Source organism: Primulina tabacum, chromosome 3 (assembly GCF_025594145.1).
Source record: "Primulina tabacum isolate GXHZ01 chromosome 3, ASM2559414v2, whole genome shotgun sequence".
In the NCBI taxonomy this organism is placed as follows: domain Eukaryota; kingdom Viridiplantae; phylum Streptophyta; class Magnoliopsida; order Lamiales; family Gesneriaceae; genus Primulina; species Primulina tabacum.
This window is the reverse complement of record NC_134552.1, coordinates 1,588,154-1,609,079: the sequence shown is the minus strand read 5'-3', so window position 1 is coordinate 1,609,079 and position 20,926 is coordinate 1,588,154. Positions and strand designations below refer to the sequence as shown.

Sequence of the window (20,926 nt, the reverse complement as noted above, 5' to 3'; positions counted from 1 at the left end):
AGTAGGGGCTAATTGTATGTCATTGACATACACCACTTGATTTTTTTTTTTTTGTAGGCTCAAAATGGGGTACTAGGGATATTTCATTTTCGTTTGGTAGGCTCGAAGGCTCAAAACGGCTCCAAAGATCGCCTAAATCATTCCTATGTCACATATTATCCGTATTTCGCCTCGAAAAGTGTTCAAACAAGTTCTAGACTTTCGTCAATCCATTAGTCAACTCATACAAACCAGTCACATGCAATTTTCAATAAAAATGATAGATGAAATAGGTGCACGAAGAAAATTTAAGCATCTCAATTAACTTGAAGCTCAAAGGGCTACAAATGACAATAAGCAAAGAATATAGGCCCAAAGATATTGTGAAAAATTGCCTAGCTCATTCCTATGATTGCAAAAGTGTCAATCAATGTCATGCAAGAATTACCAAGAATCAGATCTCCCTCATCTCTTTAGCATCACAGGCGTACAACTTGTCTCTAAGCAACAATAGTATCAATAAACACGACAGTGCAAAATATTTGTGACTCCTAGGTTCTCAAGAACACATATAAACCTCAGGGCCACAATTCAATTTTCATCATCGGTCAAACATTTTACTTATCCATGACTTTTTCTAACAAATATAGAATGCAAAAAGTAAATAGAAACTAAATTAACTATTGAGCACTAATTAAAAAAATAAATTCAGAAAAATCTAACAAGCAATTTTTACCCACCCCCTCCCCTCCAAAACTTAAAGTATGCATTGTCCTCAATGTATAGAAATAAAGAACAAGACAACACATACCTTGCTACGGGGTGTCTGAACTCGGGGCTCGAATCATCATTGCCAGTATCTTCGGTATCCTCGTCCATGTGCTGCGGCGGTGAAAGATCTGGTGGTGGGTACTGTGGTGGCCATGCTGGATGTGGTGGAAAGGGAACCTCCCCGGGTCCAGCAGGTGGAAACCGCTGGGCGATCACCGATGTGAAGTCCATCATGAAAGACATGAAGGTATTAGTAATTTGTCGGTGTTCGGCCAGCTCTCGGCGCTGAGCACGCGACTCTTGTTCCAATCGGAACATCCTGTCTCGCAGGCTAGATCGAGGAATCGATAGTGGTGGCGGTGGATGGCGTTGTCTGGCCCTTTGGTTGTATTCTGTCCTAGCTTCTTGTTGTTCCATCTCTCGTCTTCCTCGTAGGCGGTATGCTTCAGATACTGTTATTGGGGCTTTAGCTTTCAAAACTGGTTCCTCGGAGCCCCATTGCACACCGGCATAAAGACATAGGGCAGTAATAGTATGTGCACAAGGGAGATTGACGGTCATGAGTCCCGTGCCAGCACGCATGATAAAACTGTGGATGAGCTTCCCAAGATCGACGGTTCTCCCAGTCATTATGGCGTAGATCAACGCCACCTTATCCTTTGTAATCTCCGTCTGATGTGATGATGGCATGATCCGTGAGAGAATAAATGATGCCCAACTGCGTGGATCACGGAGTAAGTCAGACTTCTTCAGAGTGACTGGGAGCCCTGATTCAAGCGTCACTCTGCACCCTCGATGCATAAGGTCCTGATAATCTCATCGTAGTTCACATCCCCAGTGATCAACTCAGTGTACCCGTCATTTTAAAAATCCGGCAGATTGTAGATTGCATTAATGGTGGCCGAATCAAAATAGACGAGTTGCCCTCGCATCAAAACTCCGTATTCCTCATGTTTGATTCTCAAATTCGCATAAAATTCACGGACTACGGATATCACAGCGTCTGGCGGAGACTGTGCTATATCTACCCATCCTCTTCGCACAACTTCCTCGATTATATCACATTCAAGGTTGCTCATATCTAGCCCTCTTTCCTTAATAATAGATCGAGACATAGTGCTCTCATATACTTGAAAGGCTTCCTCGTTCCAAAGTTTGTGAGCATCGTAGGAACGAGACGAGGAAGCCCCATCCTTTGATCTTTTTCTCGGCGCCATAATTTTCAATTTGTGTCCACACCAATAATCAACAAATATAGAGCACAATGGCACCAACAATTGCTTGATTTTTCTTTTTTTTGCAAATTATCCCAGACAATAATAATGTAGAAGAAACGTAAACCTTAAAGACAATAGCTTGAGATGACACCCGGCGGCGGCGGCGACGTGCCTGAGCGGAGGCGGCGGTGGCTGCTGTTGGTTGTGGGAGAGATGAGTTATGTGTTTGTGAGAGGAGGAGGTGGATTGAAGGGGTTTTGGGAGAAATTTAGGCAAGGTTAGGTGTTGATTTGGGGAGGAGAAGAATTGTGAGAGGAAAGTTTATGGAGAGGCGGCTGTTTTGAGGGGAGGATGTGTGTGTGTGTGTAAATCGTGAGATAGGGTTTTAAATGGGGGGTAGGGACGTGGCGCGCGCGGTCGCGCGAGAAGTGGAGCGGCCGCGCACGAGCTTCTGGACACCTGCCAATAATTGAGTGCGCGCCATAGCGCGCAATATGGCGCAACCGCGCGCGCGTCTCGGGTTTCCTTCGTTAATGATGTGCGCGCGGTCGCGCGAGAACTCGCGCTGGGGCGCGAGGGCTTCTGTTCTATATGGTTGATGGAGTGCGCGCGGTAGCGCGAGAGTTGGCGCAGCCGCGCGCACCTTGCTGTATCTGCCCACCGAGTATTAGCGCGCTGCCGCACGAGATGTTGCGCGCTGGCGCGCATGATGCTGTCCCTGGCCTCTTTTTTTTTTTTTTTTTAACCTGCAAAAATTAAACGATTCAAATTAATACGCGAATGAAAATAATTAAAAGCAAGAAATAAAAGATAAAATAAAATAAAAGTTATTAAATAAAATAAAAAAAATAAATGCGAGAATTAATCGTGGGTTGTCTCCCACGTAGCGCTTGGTTTAAATGTCATCAGCCCGACTACCAGTCCTGTTCAATTGGGTTCACCCAGACTAAGATTGTCAATATTCCTCACTTCAGTTCCATAGTATGCCTTAACCCGCTGTCCATTGACCTTGAAAGTTCGTCCATCACTGCACTTCAACTCGATAGCCCCATGAGGATATACTGTTTCCACTACAAATGGCCCTGACCAACGTGATTTCAGTTTACCAGGAAACAATTTCAGACGAAATTTGAATAGTAGTACTTGTTGTCCTGGTTTGAGCTCCCTTCGGTCAATGATTTTGTCATGCCACTTCTTAGTTTGCTCCTTGTAGATCTTGGCATTTTCATAAGCGTCATTACGGAATTCATCCATCTCACTTAACTGCAGTTTTCTGACATCGCCAGAAGCTTTCAGGTCGAAGTTCAACTTTTTAACTGCCCAAAATGCTCGGTGCTCCAGTTCTAGTGGCAAGTGGCATGCTCTCCCAAATACTAGCCTATAGGGAGACATCCCAATAGGCGTCTTGAATGCGGTCCGATAAGCCCATAACGCATCATCCAACTTCATAGCCCAATCCCTCCGGTTGGTGTTGACAGTCTTTTCCAGTATTTGCTTAATTTCCCGGTTGGATACTTCAGCTTGTCCATTCGACTGAGGATGATATGCTAGTGCCACTTTGTGCTTCACATTGTATTTAGCCAAAAGTGAGTTAAAAATTCTATTGCAAAAATGCGTACCTTCGTCACTTATGATGGCTCTTGGTGTTCCAAACCTGGTGAAGATGTTTTTATGCACAAATTTCACTACAACATGAGAGTCATTAGTATTGGTGGCGATTGATTCCACCCATTTCGACACATAATCAACAGCTAATAGAATGTAAGAATTACCAAAAGAAGGAGGAAAAGGTCGCATGAAATCTATACCCCAAACGTCAAAAAGTTCCACTTCCAAAACATTTGTCAGTGGTAATTCGTGACGTCTAGAGATGTTTCCTAACCTCTGGCATCTATCACATGATTTTACTAAGGTATAACTATCTTTAAACAAACTAGACCAATAGAAACCAGATTGCAATACCTTAGCTGCTGTTCGTTACGCTCCAAAGTGTCCACCATATGGTGAAGAATGATACTTCTCCAAAATTTGTTGGGCTTCGAGACCCTCCACGCATCTCCTAATCACTTGGTGAGCACATCTCTTGTACACAAATGGGTCATCCCAATAATAAAACTTGATATCATGGACAAACTTCTTCTTCTGATGATAGCTCAAATCTGGAGGAAGGGTACCACAGGACAAAAAATTTGCAATATCAGCAAACCAAGGAATTACAGTGTTTACCTCAAAGAGTTGCTCATCCGGAAAAGTTTCCTGTATAGCTCCCTCTTCTTTCTTCTCCTCCAACTCAAGCCTCGACAAATGATCAGCTACCTGATTCTCACTACCTTTTTTATCCTTGACCTCAAAGTCAAATTCTTGTAATAGCAAAATCCACCTTATCAAGCGTGGTTTTGCATATTTCTTGGCAAAAAGGTAGCGAATAGCTGCATGGTCAGTGAAAACAATTACCTTTGTGCCAATCAAATAAGGCCTGAATTTGTCGAAAGCAAATACTACTGCAAGCATCTCCTTCTCGGTCGTAGTGTAATTCTGCTGAGCAGCATCCATCTTACGGCTTGCGTAGTAAATCGCCCTAAACATCTTGTCCCTTCTTTGGCCTAAGACAGCGCCCACTGCATAATCACTTGCATCACACATTAGCTCAAAGGGCTCCTTCCAATCCGGCACTATCATGATCGGTGCGGTCACTAATGCCATTTTGATCTTCTCAAATGCCTGCAAACAATCATAATCAAATATAAAAGTCGATTCTTTTTCAAGTAAAATACATAGGGGTTTAGTGATCTTAGAAAAATCTTTAATAAATCTACGATAAAACCCCGCATGTCCGAGAAAGCTCCTTATTCCTTTGATGTTCTTTGGTGGGGGAAGTTTTTCGATTGCAACGACTTTAGCTCGGTCCACCTCTAATCCCTTGGACGACACTTTATGTCCAAGAACAATACCCTCTTGGACCATAAAGTGGCACTTCTCCCAATTAAGAACTAAGTTCTTATCCTGGCATCTCTGTAAAACAAGGGATAGGTTATGTAAACAATGATCAAACGACGAACCAAATACCGAAAAGTCGTCCATGAAGACTTCCATAATTTCCTCCACCATATCTGCGAACATGGCCATCATGCACCTCTGGAAAGTGGCAGGTGCGTTGCATAGCCCAAACGGCATTCTCCGAAAAGCAAACGTGCCATAGGGACACGTGAAAGTAGTCTTTTCCTGATCTTCTGGCGCTATAGCAATTTGGTTATAACCTGAATAACCATCTAAAAAACAATAATGACAAAAGCCAGCAAGTCTATCAAGCATTTGATCAATAAAAGGCAGTGGAAAATGATCTTTACGTGTGGCATTATTTAACTTTCTATAATCAATACATACCCGTCAGCCAGTTAGAGTGCGAGTAGAAATCAGTTCATCATTTTCGTTTTTAACCACAGTTATTCCACCCTTTTTCGGTACAACTTGTACAGGAGACACCCAACTACTATCAGAAATGGCATAAATCACACCAGCATTTAGTAATTTCAGTACCTCGTTTTTCACAACCTCTTTCATTGCTGGGTTCAACCTCCTCTGGTGGTCCACATAAGGAGTATACGACTCCTCCATCAAAATTTTATGCTTGCATATAGTGGGGCTAATTCCCCTAATATCAGAAATCGACCATCCTAAAGCAGCTTTAAATTTCCTCAATACTCTCAATAATTTATCTTTTTCAGTACAAATAAGGGAGGAAGAGATGATTACCGGATATGTCAACTTGTCACCTAAAAATGCATAACATAAGTGGCTTGGCAGTTCCTTCAAGTCAGGCGAAGGTGCTTTTACCTCGATTCTCTCATTTACATCCAACTCTTCAGGCGGTGCATCTTTCCTCCTGTCCTTCTGCAGTGCTTCAAGAGCCACACATTGCTCTTTCACTTCCCAAGTTTCTTCATCCGCAGTTCCAGCAGCCAAACAGCTCTCCAAAGGATCCCTAGTTTCTACACAATCAAGAAACATACATGAGTCTAAAATATCAATGCTTTTACAGGTGCTTACCTCATTTGACTCCTTCATGGCGTGGTAGATATTGAAGATGACAGCTTCTCCGCCAACTCTCAGGGTGAGTTCACCCTTGTGCACATCTATCAAAGCCCTTCCAGTTGCCAGAAACGGTCTCCCAAAGATTAGTGGAGCATCATGATCCTCTTCCATATCTAAAATCACAAAATCAGCAGGAAAAATAAATTTATCCACTTTTACCAATACATCTTCGACGATCCCACGTGGATACGTGAGACTTCTGTCCGCAAGCTGCAACGTGATAGTGGTTGGTTTTACCTCTCCAAGCTCCAATTCTCTGTAAATAGAAAATGGCATTAAGTTAATACTTGCTCCTAAATCACATAAGGCTTTACTACATTTAGAACCACCAATAAAGCAAGGAATAGTGAAACTCCCTGGATGTTTTAATTTTTGTGGTAACTTCTTCTGCAGTATGGCGCTACACTCTTCAGTAAGGTTCACAGTCTCAAACTCCTGCAGCTTCCTCTTCTTAGACATCACATCTTTCATAAACTTTGCATAATTCGGCATTTGCTCCAAAGCATCAGCAAATGGTATGTTGATGTGTATCTTCTTAAAAATCTCCAAAAATTTTGCAAACTGATCATCCAATTTCTTCTTTTTGAATCTCTGAGGGTATGGAAGGGTCGGTTTATATATTGGAGGTCGTTCAACTTCCACTTCTGTCTTGGATTCCTCATTTTTTCTTTCTTCAACTGTCTTCTCACTTTCCACTCTATCTTTAGGAATTTGTACCTCCAATTCCTTTCCACTTCTCAAGGTGACTGCCTTGCACTGCTCTTTCGGGTTAACTTCGGTGTTACTAGGAAATTGACCCCTATTCTGATCTCTCAATGCGGTAGCCAACTGTCCAATTTGAGTTTCCAAATATTTCATTGTGGCACCCATATTTCCCATGTGAGTTTCCATATTGTCAAGGCGAGATTCAGTCCGTGCCATCCTCTTGCCGGACTCAGCAACAAATGTTCCTACTAAATCCTCAAACGAAGGCTTTCCTTCCCCCTTTGATGTATTGAACCCCGGTGGAGGATTCAACACATTCTTATTATTTGCATAAGAAAAATTTTCATGATTTCTTAATCCTGGATGATACGTATTAGGGGGAGGGTTACCTCGATATCCTCCAAATCCTCCAAAATTTCTGTTGTTGACGTACTGAGCTTCTTCAAGAATAGATTGTTCTTCAGCAACAGTTGATGGACTCTCAGTTTCTGATATGCTCACTTTGTTCATAGCTGCGAGTTGTGTGGTCAGTGCTGATACATGTGCAGTGAGTGACGTAATGGGATCCACAGCATAAACTCCAGCTGTCCTTTTTACTCCTGCCCTTTCAGACAGCTACTGGTAGCTATTTATTGTCATCTGTTCAAGCAAATCATAAGCTTGCTCGGGAGATTTAACAAATATTGTGCCAACAGTAGATGCTGCAGCTGGTGGCACGATATTTGCTAAATCTCCCGAGCAAGCTTATGATTTGCTTGAACAGATGACAATAAATAGCTACCAGTGGCTGTCTGAAGGGCAGGAGTAAAAAGGACAGCTGGAGTTTATGCTGTGGATCCCATTACGTCACTCACTGCACATGTATCAGCACTGACCACACAACTCGCAGCTATGAACAAAGTGAGCATATCAGAAACTGAGAGTCCATCAACTGTTGCTGAAGAACAATCTATTCCTGAAGAAGCTCAGTACGTCAACAACAGAAATTTTGGAGGATTTGGAGGATATCGAGGTAACCCTCCTCCTAATACGTATCATCCAGGATTAAGAAATCATGAAAATTTTTCTTATGCAAATAATAAGAATGTGTTGAATCCTCCACCGGGGTTCAATACATCAAAGGGGGAAGGAAAGCCTTCGTTTGAGGATTTAGTAGGAACATTTGTTGCGGAGTCCGGCAAGAGGATGGCACGGACTGAATCTCGCCTTGACAATATGGAAACTCACATGGGAAATATGGGTGCCACAATGAAATCTTTGGAAACTCAAATTGGACAGTTGGCTACCGCATTGAGAGATCAGAATAGGGGTCAATTTCCTAGTAACACCGAAGTTAACCCGAAAGAGCAGTGCAAGGCAGTCACCTTGAGAAGTGGAAAGGAATTGGAGGTACAAATTCCTAAAGATAGAGTGGAAAGTGAGAAGACAGTTGAAGAAAGAAAAAATGAGGAATCCAAGACAGAAGTGGAAGTTGAACGACCTCCAGTATATAAACCGACCCTTCCATACCCTCAGAGATTCAAAAAGAAGAAATTGGATGATCAGTTTGCAAAATTTTTGGAGATTTTTAAGAAGATACACATCAACATACCATTTGCTGATGCTTTGGAGCAAATGCCGAATTATGCAAAGTTTATCAAAGATGTGATGTCTAAGAAGAGGAAGCTGTAGGAGTTTGAGACTGTGAACCTTACTGAAGAGTGTAGCGCCATACTGCAGAAGAAGTTACCACAAAAATTAAAAGATCCAGGGAGTTTCACTATACCTTGCTTTATTGGTGGTTCTAAATGTAGTAAAGCCTTATGTGATTTAGGAGCAAGTATTAACTTAATGCCATTTTCTATTTACAGAGAATTGGAGCTTGGAGAGGTAAAACCAACCACTGTCACGTTGCAGCTTGCGGACAGAAGTCTCACGTATCCACGTGGGATCGTCGAAGATGTATTGGTAAAAGTGGATAAATTTATTTTTCCTGCTGATTTTGTGATTTTAGATATGGAAGAGGATCATGATGCTCCACTAATCTTTGGGAGACCGTTTCTGGCAACTGGAAGGGCTTTGATAGATGTGCACAAGGGTGAACTCACCCTGAGAGTTGGCGGAGAAGCTGTCGTCTTCAATATCTACCACGCCATGAAGGAGTCAAATGAGGTAAGCACCTGTAAAAGCATTGATATTTTAGACTCATGTATGTTTCTTGATTGTGCAGAAACTAGGGATCCTTTGGAGAGCTGTTTGGCTGCTGGAACTGCGGATGAAGAAACTTGGGAAGTGAAAGAGCAATGTGTGGCTCTTGAAGCACTGCAGAAGGACAGGAGGAAAGATGCACCGCCTGAAGAGTTGGATGTAAATGAGAGAATCGAGGTAAAAGCACCTTCGCCTGACTTGAAGGAACTGCCAAGCCACTTATGTTATGCATTTTAGGTGACAAGTCGACATATCCGGTAATCATCTCTTCCTCCCTTACTTGTACTGAAAAAGATAAATTATTGAGAGTATTGAGGAAATTTAAAGCTGCTTTAGGATGGTCGATTTCTGATATTAGGGGAATTAGCCCCACTATATGCAAGCATAAAATTTTGATGGAGGAGTCGTATACTCCTTATGTGGACCACCAGAGGAGGTTGAACCCAGCAATGAAAGAGGTTGTGAAAAACGAGGTACTGAAATTACTAAATGCTGGTGTGATTTATGCCATTTCTGATAGTAGTTGGGTGTCTCCTGTACAAGTTGTACCGAAAAAGGGTGGAATAACTGTGGTTAAAAACGAAAATGATGAACTGATTTCTACTCGCACTGTAACTGGCTGGCGGGTATGTATTGATTATAGAAAGTTAAATAATGCCACACGTAAAGATCATTTTCCACTGCCTTTTATTGATCAAATGCTTGATAGACTTGCTGGCTATTGTCATTATTGTTTTTTAGATGGTTATTCAGGTTATAACCAAATTGCTATAGCGCCAGAAGATCAGGAAAAGACTACTTTCACGTGTCCCTATGGCACGTTTGCTTTTCGGAGAATGCCGTTTGGGCTATGCAACGCACCTGCCACTTTCCAAAGGTGCATGATGGCCATGTTCGCAGATATGGTGGAGGAAATTATGGAAGTCTTCATGGACGACTTTTCGGTATTTGGTTCGTCGTTTGATCATTGTTTACATAACCTATCCCTTGTTTTACAGAGATGCCAGGATAAGAACTTAGTTCTTAATTGGGAGAAGTGCCACTTTATGGTCCAAGAGGGTATTGTTCTTGGACATAAAGTGTCGTCCAAGGGATTAGAGGTGGACCGAGCTAAAGTCGTTGCAATCGAAAAACTTCCCCCACCAAAGAACATCAAAGGAATAAGGAGCTTTCTCGGACATGCGGGGTTTTATCGTAGATTTATTAAAGATTTTTCTAAGATCACTAAACCCCTATGTAATTTACTTGAAAAAGAATCGACTTTTATATTTGATTATGATTGTTTGCAGGCATTTGAGAAGATCAAAATGGCATTAGTGACCGCACCGATCATGATAGTGCCGGATTGGAAGGAGCCCTTTGAGCTAATGTGTGATGCAAGTGATTATGCAGTGGGCGCTGTCTTAGGCCAAAGAAGGGACAAGATGTTTAGGGCGATTTACTACGCAAGCCGTAAGATGGATGCTGCTCAGCAGAATTACACTACGACCGAGAAGGAGATGCTTGCAGTAGTATTTGCTTTCGACAAATTCAGGCCTTATTTGATTGGCACAAAGGTAATTGTTTTCACTGACCATGCAGCTATTCGCTACCTTTTTGCCAAGAAATATGCAAAACCACGCTTGATAAGGTGGATTTTGCTATTACAAGAATTTGACTTTGAGGTCAAGGATAAAAAAGGTAGTGAGAATCAGGTAGCTGATCATTTGTCGAGGCTTGAGTTGGAGGAGAAGAAAGAAGAGGAAGCTATACAGGAAACTTTTCCGGATGAGCAACTCTTTGAGGTAAACACTGTAATTCCTTGGTTTGCTGATATTGCAAATTTTTTGTCATGTGGTACGCTTCCTCCAGATTTGAGCTATCATCAGAAGAAGAAGTTTGTCCATGATATCAAGTTTTATTATTGGGATGACCCATTTGTGTACAAGAGATGTGCTGACCAAGTGATTAGGAGATGCGTGGAGGGTCTCGAAGCCCAACAAATTTTGGAGAAGTGTCATTCTTCACCATATGGTGGACACTTTGGAGCGTCACAAACAGCAGCTAAGGTATTGCAATCTGGTTTCTATTGGCCTAGTTTGTTTAAAGATAGTTATACCTTAGTAAAATCATGTGATAGATGCCAGAGGTTATGAAACATCTCTAGGCGTCACGAATTACCACTGACAAATGTTTTGGAAGTGGAACTTTTTGACGTTTGGGGTATAGATTTCATGGGACCTTTTCCTCCTTCTTTTGATAATTCTTACATTCTATTAGCTGTTGATTATGTGTCGAAATGGGTGGAAGCAATCGCCACCAATACTAATGACTCTCATGTTGTAGTGAAATTTGTGCATAAAAACATCTTCACCAGGTTTGGAACACCAAGAGCCATCATAAGTGACGAAGGTACGCATTTTTGCAATAGAATTTTTAACTCACTTTTGGCTAAATACAATGTGAAGCACAAAGTGGCACTAACATATCATCCTCAGTCGAATGGACAAGCTGAAGTATCCAACCGGGAAATTAAACAAATACTGGAAAAGACTGTCAACACCAACCGGAGGGATTGGGCTATGAAGTTGGATGATGCGTTATGGGCTTATCGGACCGCATTCAAGACGCCTATTGGGATCTCTCCCTATAGGCTAGTATTTGGGAAAGCATGTCACTTGCCACTAGAACTGGAGCACCGAGCATTTTGGGCAGTTAAAAAGTTGAACTTCGACCTGAAAGCTTCTGGCAATGTCAAAAAACTGCAGTTAAGTGAGATGGATGAATTCCGTAATGACGTTTATGAAAATGCCAAGATCTACAAGGAGCAAACTAAGAAGTGGCATGACAAAATCATTGACCGAAGGGAGCTCAAACCAGGACAACAAGTACTACTATTTAACTCTCGTCTGAAATTGTTTCCTGGTAAACTGAAATCACGTTGGTCAGGGCCATTTGTAGTGGAAACAGTATATCCTCATGGGGCTATCGAGTTGAAGTGCAGTGATGGACGAACTTTCAAGGTCAATGGACAGCGGGTTAAGGCATACTATGGAACTGAAGTGAGGAATATTGACAATCTTAGTCTGGGTGAACACAATTGAACATGACTGGTAGTCGGGCTGATGACATTTAAACCAAGCGCTGCGTGGGAAGCAACCCACGATTAATTCTCGCATTTATTTTTTTTATTTTATTTAATAACTTTTATTTTATTTTATCTTTTATTTCTTGCTTTTAATTATTTTCATTCGAATATTAATTTGAATCGTTTAATTTTTGCAGGTTAAAAAAAAAAAAAAAAAGAGGCCAGGGACAGCAGCATGCGCGCCAGCGCGCAACATCTCGTGCGGCAGCGCGCTAATACTCGGTGGGCAGATACAGCAGGGTGCGCGCGGCTACGCCAACTCTCGCGCTACCGCGCGCACTCCATCGTCCATAAAGAACAGAAGCCCTCGCGCCCCAGCGCGAGTTCTCGCGCGACCGCGCGCACATCATTAACGAAGGAAACCCGAGACGCGCGCGCGGTTGCGCCATATTACGCGCTATGGCGCGCACTCAATTATTGGCAGGTATCCAGAAGCTCGTGCGCGGCCGCTCCACTTTTCGCACGACCGCGCGCGCCGCGTCCCTACCCCCATTTAAAACCCTATCTCACGATTTACACACACACACACATCCTTCCCTCAAAACAGCCGCCTCTCCATAAACTTTCCTCTCAAAATTCTTCTCCTCCCCAAATCAACACCTAACCTTGCCTAAATTTCTCCCAAAATCCCTTCAATCCACCTCCTCCTCTCACAAACACATAACTCATCTCTCCCACAACCAACAGCAGCCACCGCCGCCTCCGCTCAGGCACGCCGTCGCCGCCACCACCGCCGCCGTCGCCGCCACCTTCCCCTGCCGCCCGGTGTCATCTCAAGCTATTGTCTTTAAGGTTAACGTTTCTTCTACATTATTATTGTCTGGGATAATTTGCAAAAAAAAAATCAAGCAATTGTTGGTGCCATTGTGCTCTATATTTGTTGATTATTGGTGTGGACACAAATTGAAAATTATGGCGCCGAGAAAAAGATCAAAGGATGGGGCTTCCTCGTCTCGTTCCTACGATGCTCACAAATTTTGGAACGAGGAAGCCTTTCAAGTATATGAGAGCACTATGTCTCGATCTATTATTAAGAAAAGAGGGCTAGATATGAGCAACCTTGAATGTGATATAATCGAGGAAGTTGTGCGAAGAGGATGGGTAGATATAGCACAGTCTCCGCCAGACGCCGTGATATCCGTAGTCCGTGAATTTTATGCGAATTTGAGAATCAAACATGAGGAATACGGAGTTTTGGTGCGAGGGCAACTCGTCTATTTTGATTTGGCCACCATTAATGCAATCTAGAATCTGCCGGATTTTGAAAATGACGGGTACACTGAGTTGATCAATGGGGATGTGAACTACGATGAGATTATCAGGACCTTATGCATCGAGGGTGCAGAGTGGCGCTTGGATCAGGGCTCCCCAGTCACTCTGAAGAAGTCTGACTTACTCCGTGATCCACGCAGCTGGGCATTGTTTATTCTCTCACGGATCATGCCATCATCACATCAGACGGAGATTAAAAAGGATAAGGTGGCGTTGATCTACGCCATAATGACTGGGAGAACCGTCGATCTTGGGAAGCTCATCCACAGTTTTATCATGCGTGCTGGCACGGGACTCATGACCGTCAATCTCCCTTGTGCACATACTATTACTGCCCTATGTCTTTATGCCGGTGTGCAATGGGGCTCCGAGGAACCAGTTTTGAAAGCTAAAGCCCCAATAACAGTATCTGAAGCATACCGCCTACGAGGAAGACGAGAGATGGAACAACAAGAAGCTAGGACAGAATACAACCAAAGGGCCAGACAACGCCATCCACCGCCACCACTATCGATTCCTCGATCTAGCCTGCGAGACAGGATGTTCCGACTGGAACAAGAGTCGCGTGCTCAGCGCCGAGAGCTAGCCGAACACCGACAAATTACTAATACCTTCATGTCTTTCATGATGGACTTCACATCGGTGATCGCCCAGCGGTTTCCACCTGCTGGACCCGGGGAGGTTCCCTTTCCACCACATCCAGCATGGCCATCACAGTACCCACCACCAGATCTTTCACCGCCGCAGCACATGGACGAGGATGCCGAAGATACTGGCAATGATGATTCGAGCCCCGAGTTCTGACACCCGGTAGCAAGGTATGTGTTGTCTTGTTCTTTATTTCTATACATTGAGGACAATGCATACTTTAAGTTTGGGGGGGGGGGGGGGGGGGGTAAAAATTGCTTGTTAGATTTTTCTGAATTTATTTTTTTAATTAGTGCTCAATAGTTAATTTAGTTTCTATTTACTTTTTGCATTCTATATTTGTTAGGAAAAGTCATGGATAAGTAAAATGTGTGACCGATGATGAAAATTGAATTGTGGCCCTGAGGTTTATATGTGTTCATGAGAACCTAGGAGTCACAAATATTTTGCACTGTCGTGTTTATTGATATTATTGTTGCTTAGAGACAAGTTGTATGCCTGTGATGCTAAAGAGATGAGGGAGATCTGATTCTTGGTAATTCTTGCATGACATTGATTGACACTTTTGCAATCATAGGAATGAGCTAGGCAATTTTTCACAATATCTTTGGGCCTATATTCTTTGCTTACTGTCATTTGTAGCCCTTTGAGCTTCAAGTTAATTGAGATGCTTAAATTTTCTTCGTGCACCTATTTCATCTATCATTTTTATTGAAAATTGCACGTGTCTGGTTTGTATGAGTTGACTAATGGATTGACGAAAGTCTAGAACTTGTTTGAACACTTTTCGAGGCGAAATACGGATAATATGTGACATAGGAATGATTTAGGCGATCTTTGGAGCCGTTTTGAGCCTTCGAGCCTACCAAACGAAAATGAAATATCCCTAGTACCCCATTTTGAGCCTACAAAAAAAAAAAAATCCAGTGGTGTATGTCAATGACATACAATTAGCCCCCACTTGTATTTATTCTATTTCCCACAACGACTACCTAATGAAGCTTATACACTTACTGTCTTACCTAATTTTGAGAGAAATAAGTTCATGGGTGTTGTAATGATTCAAATACTCCTTGAAAAGAAAAAGTTAAATGTGATAAAAGGAGTTGTTTAAAAAAAAAATATGTGAATCAAAAGTGGTGAAAAAAGAGAACATATGGGAGATGAAGGATATGAATGAGAAGAAATCAATAAAGTGATGGTGAATCAAATGATAGTGAAAATGATGAAAATTTGATTATTTCTCTCAAATTTTGATTTCCATATCCTTTATTGTAGCCGTGAACCATGGCCTGGCATTACAAGCTTACAAGACCTATTAACCTTGTCACATTTATCCAATATACTAGTGGAGAAAAGTTGTTCAAATCAAGCCTATGGATACCTGAAAAACATTGTCAACAAGTATAGACTTTAATCACTTGCTTGCAAGCATCTCATTTTGTGATTTCATCTTTGGCATACTTGTGATTGACCATCTTTCGAGCCAAATAATCACCGATAAAGTCCTATGTGATCTGTGAATGCAAATTTATATTTTGATGAAGTGTGAGTTGAACTGAACTGAGGATTTCTTGATTATGTAAGGCGAATGTGCATTACAACTCTATTTGAGCATTCGATGGTTAATTTAGTTTCTATTTACTTTTTGCATTCTATATTTGTTAGGAAAAGTCATGGATAAGTAAAATGTGTGACCGATGATGAAAATTGAATTGTGGCCCTGAGGTTTATATGTGTTCATGAGAACCTAGGAGTCACAAATATTTTGCACTGTCGTGTTTATTGATATTATTGTTGCTTAGAGACAAGTTGTATGCCTGTGATGCTAAAGAGATGAGGGAGATCTGATTCTTGGTAATTCTTGCATGACATTGATTGACACTTTTGCAATCATAGGAATGAGCTAGGCAATTTTTCACAATATCTTTGGGCCTATATTCTTTGCTTACTGTCATTTGTAGCCCTTTGAGCTTCAAGTTAATTGAGATGCTTAAATTTTCTTCGTGCACCTATTTCATCTATCATTTTTATTGAAAATTGCACGTGTCTGGTTTGTATGAGTTGACTAATGGATTGACGAAAGTCTAGAACTTGTTTGAACACTTTTCGAGGCGAAATACGGATAATATGTGACATAGGAATGATTTAGGCGATCTTTGGAGCCGTTTTGAGCCTTCGAGCCTACCAAACGAAAATGAAATATCCCTAGTACCCCATTTTGAGCCTACAAAAAAAAAAAAATCCAGTGGTGTATGTCAATGACATACAATTAGCCCCCACTTGTATTTATTCTATTTCCCACAACGACTACCTAATGAAGCTTATACACTTACTGTCTTACCTAATTTTGAGAGAAATAAGTTCATGGGTGTTGTAATGATTCAAATACTCCTTGAAAAGAAAAAGTTAAATGTGATAAAAGGAGTTGTTTAAAAAAAAAATATGTGAATCAAAAGTGGTGAAAAAAGAGAACATATGGGAGATGAGGGATATGAATGAGAAGAAATCAATAAAGTGATGGTGAATCAAATGATAGTGAAAATGATGAAAATTTGATTATTTCTCTCAAATTTTGATTTCCATATCCTTTATTGTAGCCGTGAACCATGGCCTGGCATTACAAGCTTACAAGACCTATTAACCTTGTCACATTTATCCAATATACTAGTGGAGAAAAGTTGTTCAAATCAAGCCTATGGATACCTGAAAAACATTGTCAACGAGTATAGACTTTAATCACTTGCTTGCAAGCATCTCATTTTGTGATTTCATCTTTGGCATACTTGTGATTGACCATCTTTCGAGCCAAATAATCACCGATAAAGTCCTATGTGATCTGTGAATGCAAATTTATATTTTGATGAAGTGTGAGTTGAACTGAACTGAGGATTTCTTGATTATGTAAGGCGAATGTGCATTACAACTCTATTTGAGCATTCGATGGTTAATTTAGTTTCTATTTACTTTTTGCATTCTATATTTGTTAGGAAAAGTCATGGATAAGTAAAATGTGTGACCGATGATGAAAATTGAATTGTGGCCCTGAGGTTTATATGTGTTCATGAGAACCTAGGAGTCACAAATATTTTGCACTGTCGTGTTTATTGATATTATTGTTGCTTAGAGACAAGTTGTATGCCTGTGATGCTAAAGAGATGAGGGAGATCTGATTCTTGGTAATTCTTGCATGACATTGATTGACACTTTTGCAATCATAGGAATGAGCTAGGCAATTTTTCACAATATCTTTGGGCCTATATTCTTTGCTTACTGTCATTTGTAGCCCTTTGAGCTTCAAGTTAATTGAGATGCTTAAATTTTCTTCGTGCACCTATTTCATCTATCATTTTTATTGAAAATTGCACGTGTCTGGTTTGTATGAGTTGACTAATGGATTGACGAAAGTCTAGAACTTGTTTGAACACTTTTCGAGGCGAAATACGGATAATATGTGACATAGGAATGATTTAGGCGATCTTTGGAGCCGTTTTGAGCCTTCGAGCCTACCAAACGAAAATGAAATATCCCTAGTACCCCATTTTGAGCCTACAAAAAAAAAAAAAAAATCCAGTGGTGTATGTCAATGACATACAATTAGCCCCCACTTGTATTTATTCTATTTCCCACAACGACTACCTAATGAAGCTTATACACTTACTGTCTTACCTAATTTTGAGAGAAATAAGTTCATGGGTGTTGTAATGATTCAAATACTCCTTGAAAAGAAAAAGTTAAATGTGATAAAAGGAGTTGTTTAAAAAAAAAATATGTGAATCAAAAGTGGTGAAAAAAGAGAACATATGGGAGATGAAGGATATGAATGAGAAGAAATCAATAAAGTGATGGTGAATCAAATGATAGTGAAAATGATGAAAATTTGATTATTTCTCTCAAATTTTGATTTCCATATCCTTTATTGTAGCCGTGAACCATGGCCTGGCATTACAAGCTTACAAGACCTATTAACCTTGTCACATTTATCCAATATACTAGTGGAGAAAAGTTGTTCAAATCAAGCCTATGGATACCTGAAAAACATTGTCAACGAGTATAGACTTTAATCACTTGCTTGCAAGCATCTCATTTTGTGATTTCATCTTTGGCATACTTGTGATTGACCATCTTTCGAGCCAAATAATCACCGATAAAGTCCTATGTGATCTGTGAATGCAAATTTATATTTTGATGAAGTGTGAGTTGAACTGAACTGAGGATTTCTTGATTATGTAAGGCGAATGTGCATTACAACTCTATTTGAGCATTCGATGGGGTAAATAAACATTGACATATCACACACGCACGTGACTCTTGGAAAATCATGAATTACATGAAATAAGATAAGTCGGAGGCCAATATCACTTTTCGCATATCCATGACTGTAGTAGTTTGCGTTATTTTTTCCCTTCTTTATTAGCTTTTATTTTATTTTTCTCGGGACTAACAAAAGTTCAAGTTTGGGGAGTTTGATAAGTGCAAGATTTGCACTTAAATTTATATTGGAATCCATTTTGAATTATGCTTGTTTCGAACAGAATTATGCGTTTTTGGTTTGTTTTTGTTGTCATTACAGGAATGGAGAAAATAGCGGACACGAAGTCAAGTAGAGTCAAGGAAACATAGCGCCATGAAGCACTCGGACAGAAGCTCGCGCGCGCCCATAACCTAAGTGTTCTTGGCCATTAAATAATTGGAATTCAGGAATATAAATTCAACTGTGAATATTCATCGTGGAAACTTTGTGAAATCATTTCTCTAGATATTTTCTCTCATTATTATTTCTCAATTCGGTGATTTAATTAATTCATTGTTTTCAATTAATTCGTTCAAACAAACCAACCTTTTATTTGATTTTTCTAAATAAAGTTGAGACTATTTTAATTACGAGCACTGATATACATTTTTATACACACTCCTCGTGGGATCGATATTTGTACTCTAACCAGTACTAAAACTTGACACCGTACACTTGCGGTAGTGAAAACGCGCAACAGTGAGACTTTGGTTGTATTCCCAACAATTACCATAAAATTAGAGTTCATGACTGAACACTTGAAGATGCTTTCTCGGTGCCTGCTGCTGTTTTGAGTGTTAGCTAGGTTGATGATTCCAGCTTGCTCTCCAGCTTCCATTTGTTTGGTTTACTGGTTTATCTGCTATGGAGGTGTGTATATATCTATATAATGGATTTGTTATGAATTGAATCCCAAGAATACAATGAACTCAATGGCACCAGTGACAAATTCCAAACATTGATGAGAGCATTCTCAGTGAATGAATGTAATTGCTCGATTAAACAAACAATCAATCAAGAATATCAAAAACACAAATCAATAACACTATCAAATTACGTGGTTTGGCTTTGAATAGCCTACATCCATGGGAAGAACAACCATCCAATATTTTGTTGATCACTCACAAGAATGTTACAATTACAAGAGTAATAAATACAACACGAAAAAATCAATTACAACAGAGCTTTATCCTCTCAATCTTCCTTGTGTATCTTCCACACTCTTCTGGGCCACTTTCTGGATTCTTTGTGTATTGTGATCGACGAATGTGGATCTAATTTGCAGCATAAAATTGAATTGTCCTTCTTATAGCTTGTAAGCCCTCCTTATATATGTATATCAGTGGTTTGCATTTTCCATCAACTTCCATGCTAATAACCGAAGACCAGACTTCCAACTGCCTTGAGTTTTGGGCCCAACCACCAAATGCAATCTTGAAATCACTTGTATTTTAATAGCATGCCAACTTGAGAGGCACTCATCCTTATACTACAATCTCTAGCTTGACTCCAAGGTTGTCTGTCTTCTTCCTATCTTTTGAATTACCTCTATTCCATTTCCTTAACCAAGTCCACACATGACTTGAACTTGGAAAATGGCAATGAATCTGTCATCATATTTGCAGGGTTGTCCTTAGCATCAATTTTCTTCATTTGCACTTCTCTTTTGGATATAACTTCCATTACAAAATGCAATATTACATCTATATATTTTGATATTTTTTTATGCACTTGGTGCTTAGTTAGGTGTATTGTACTTTGATTGTCGCAATACACCTCTACCTTACCTTGGACTCTCTCCAACTCAAAAACCATTCCTTACAACCATAAAGCCTCTTTAATTCCTTCTATAAATGATATATATTTAGCTTCGATGGACTACTGGCTGTATGAAGCTTTCCAAGGGATTGTTCCAAAAAAAGTGAAAATGAATCATGATAATGACTTCCTTGAGTCCATATTTCCAACGAAATCAGAGTCTACATATCCTTTGATTGGATTTTCATCTGTCATTTGTTTTTCAAATAGCAATCCAATGCCAGGAGCTCTTCTTAGATACCTTAACATCCACTTAAGTGCCCGCCAATGTTCATGTCCTGGATTGGCCATGTATCTAGAAACCACACTCATTCCATGAGCCAGATCAGGCCTTGTGCTTAGCATCAAATACATGACACTTCCTACTCCACTGGCATAAGGAATGTGTTCCATGGATTTCCTGTCTTCATCACTTTCGGGAGACTGATCCATCGACAGCTTTAGGTGTTGTACCAGAGGGGTTGTAACTAGTTTGAACTATTGCATATTGAACCTCCATATTACTTTCAGTCGTATTATTCTTGACACAAGAACTTGTGTGTCTTCCTATCTCTTTTGATTTCCATACCCACCCAGTATCTTCTTGGCCTTTCCCAAGTGTTTCATGCCAAATTCAGAGCTCAACATAATTTTGACATATTCTATATTCTCTTTGCTCTTAACGGACAACAAATTGTCATCTACATACAAGAGAAGATATGTTTTGGTTTCATTTCCTTGTTTATCTATGTAAACACAGTCATCAAAGCTACTCCTTGTGAAGTGAATACTTGTTATGAACTCATCGAACCTCTTATACCATTTTCTAGGACTCTA

At 40.5% G+C, this 20,926-nt stretch overlaps 2 protein-coding genes across 2 annotated transcripts; one reads left to right on the top strand and one right to left on the bottom strand.

The window, feature by feature from the left end:
• Window positions 1–7,655: 7,655 nt before the first annotated feature.
• LOC142538271 (uncharacterized) lies at window positions 7,656–9,188 on the top strand. Its single transcript, XM_075643628.1, has 3 exons — window positions 7,656–7,835; window positions 8,043–8,390; window positions 8,436–9,188. Exons 1-3 carry the CDS (start codon window positions 7,656–7,658, stop codon window positions 9,186–9,188), a joined length of 1,281 nt encoding a protein of 426 aa, XP_075499743.1.
• Window positions 9,189–20,224: 11,036 nt separating this feature from the next.
• Window positions 20,225–20,542, bottom strand: LOC142538270 (secreted RxLR effector protein 161-like). Its single transcript, XM_075643627.1, has one exon. The coding sequence runs from the start codon at window positions 20,540–20,542 to the stop codon at window positions 20,225–20,227; it is 318 nt and encodes a 105-aa protein (XP_075499742.1).
• Between the last annotated feature and the right edge of the window lie 384 nt (window positions 20,543–20,926).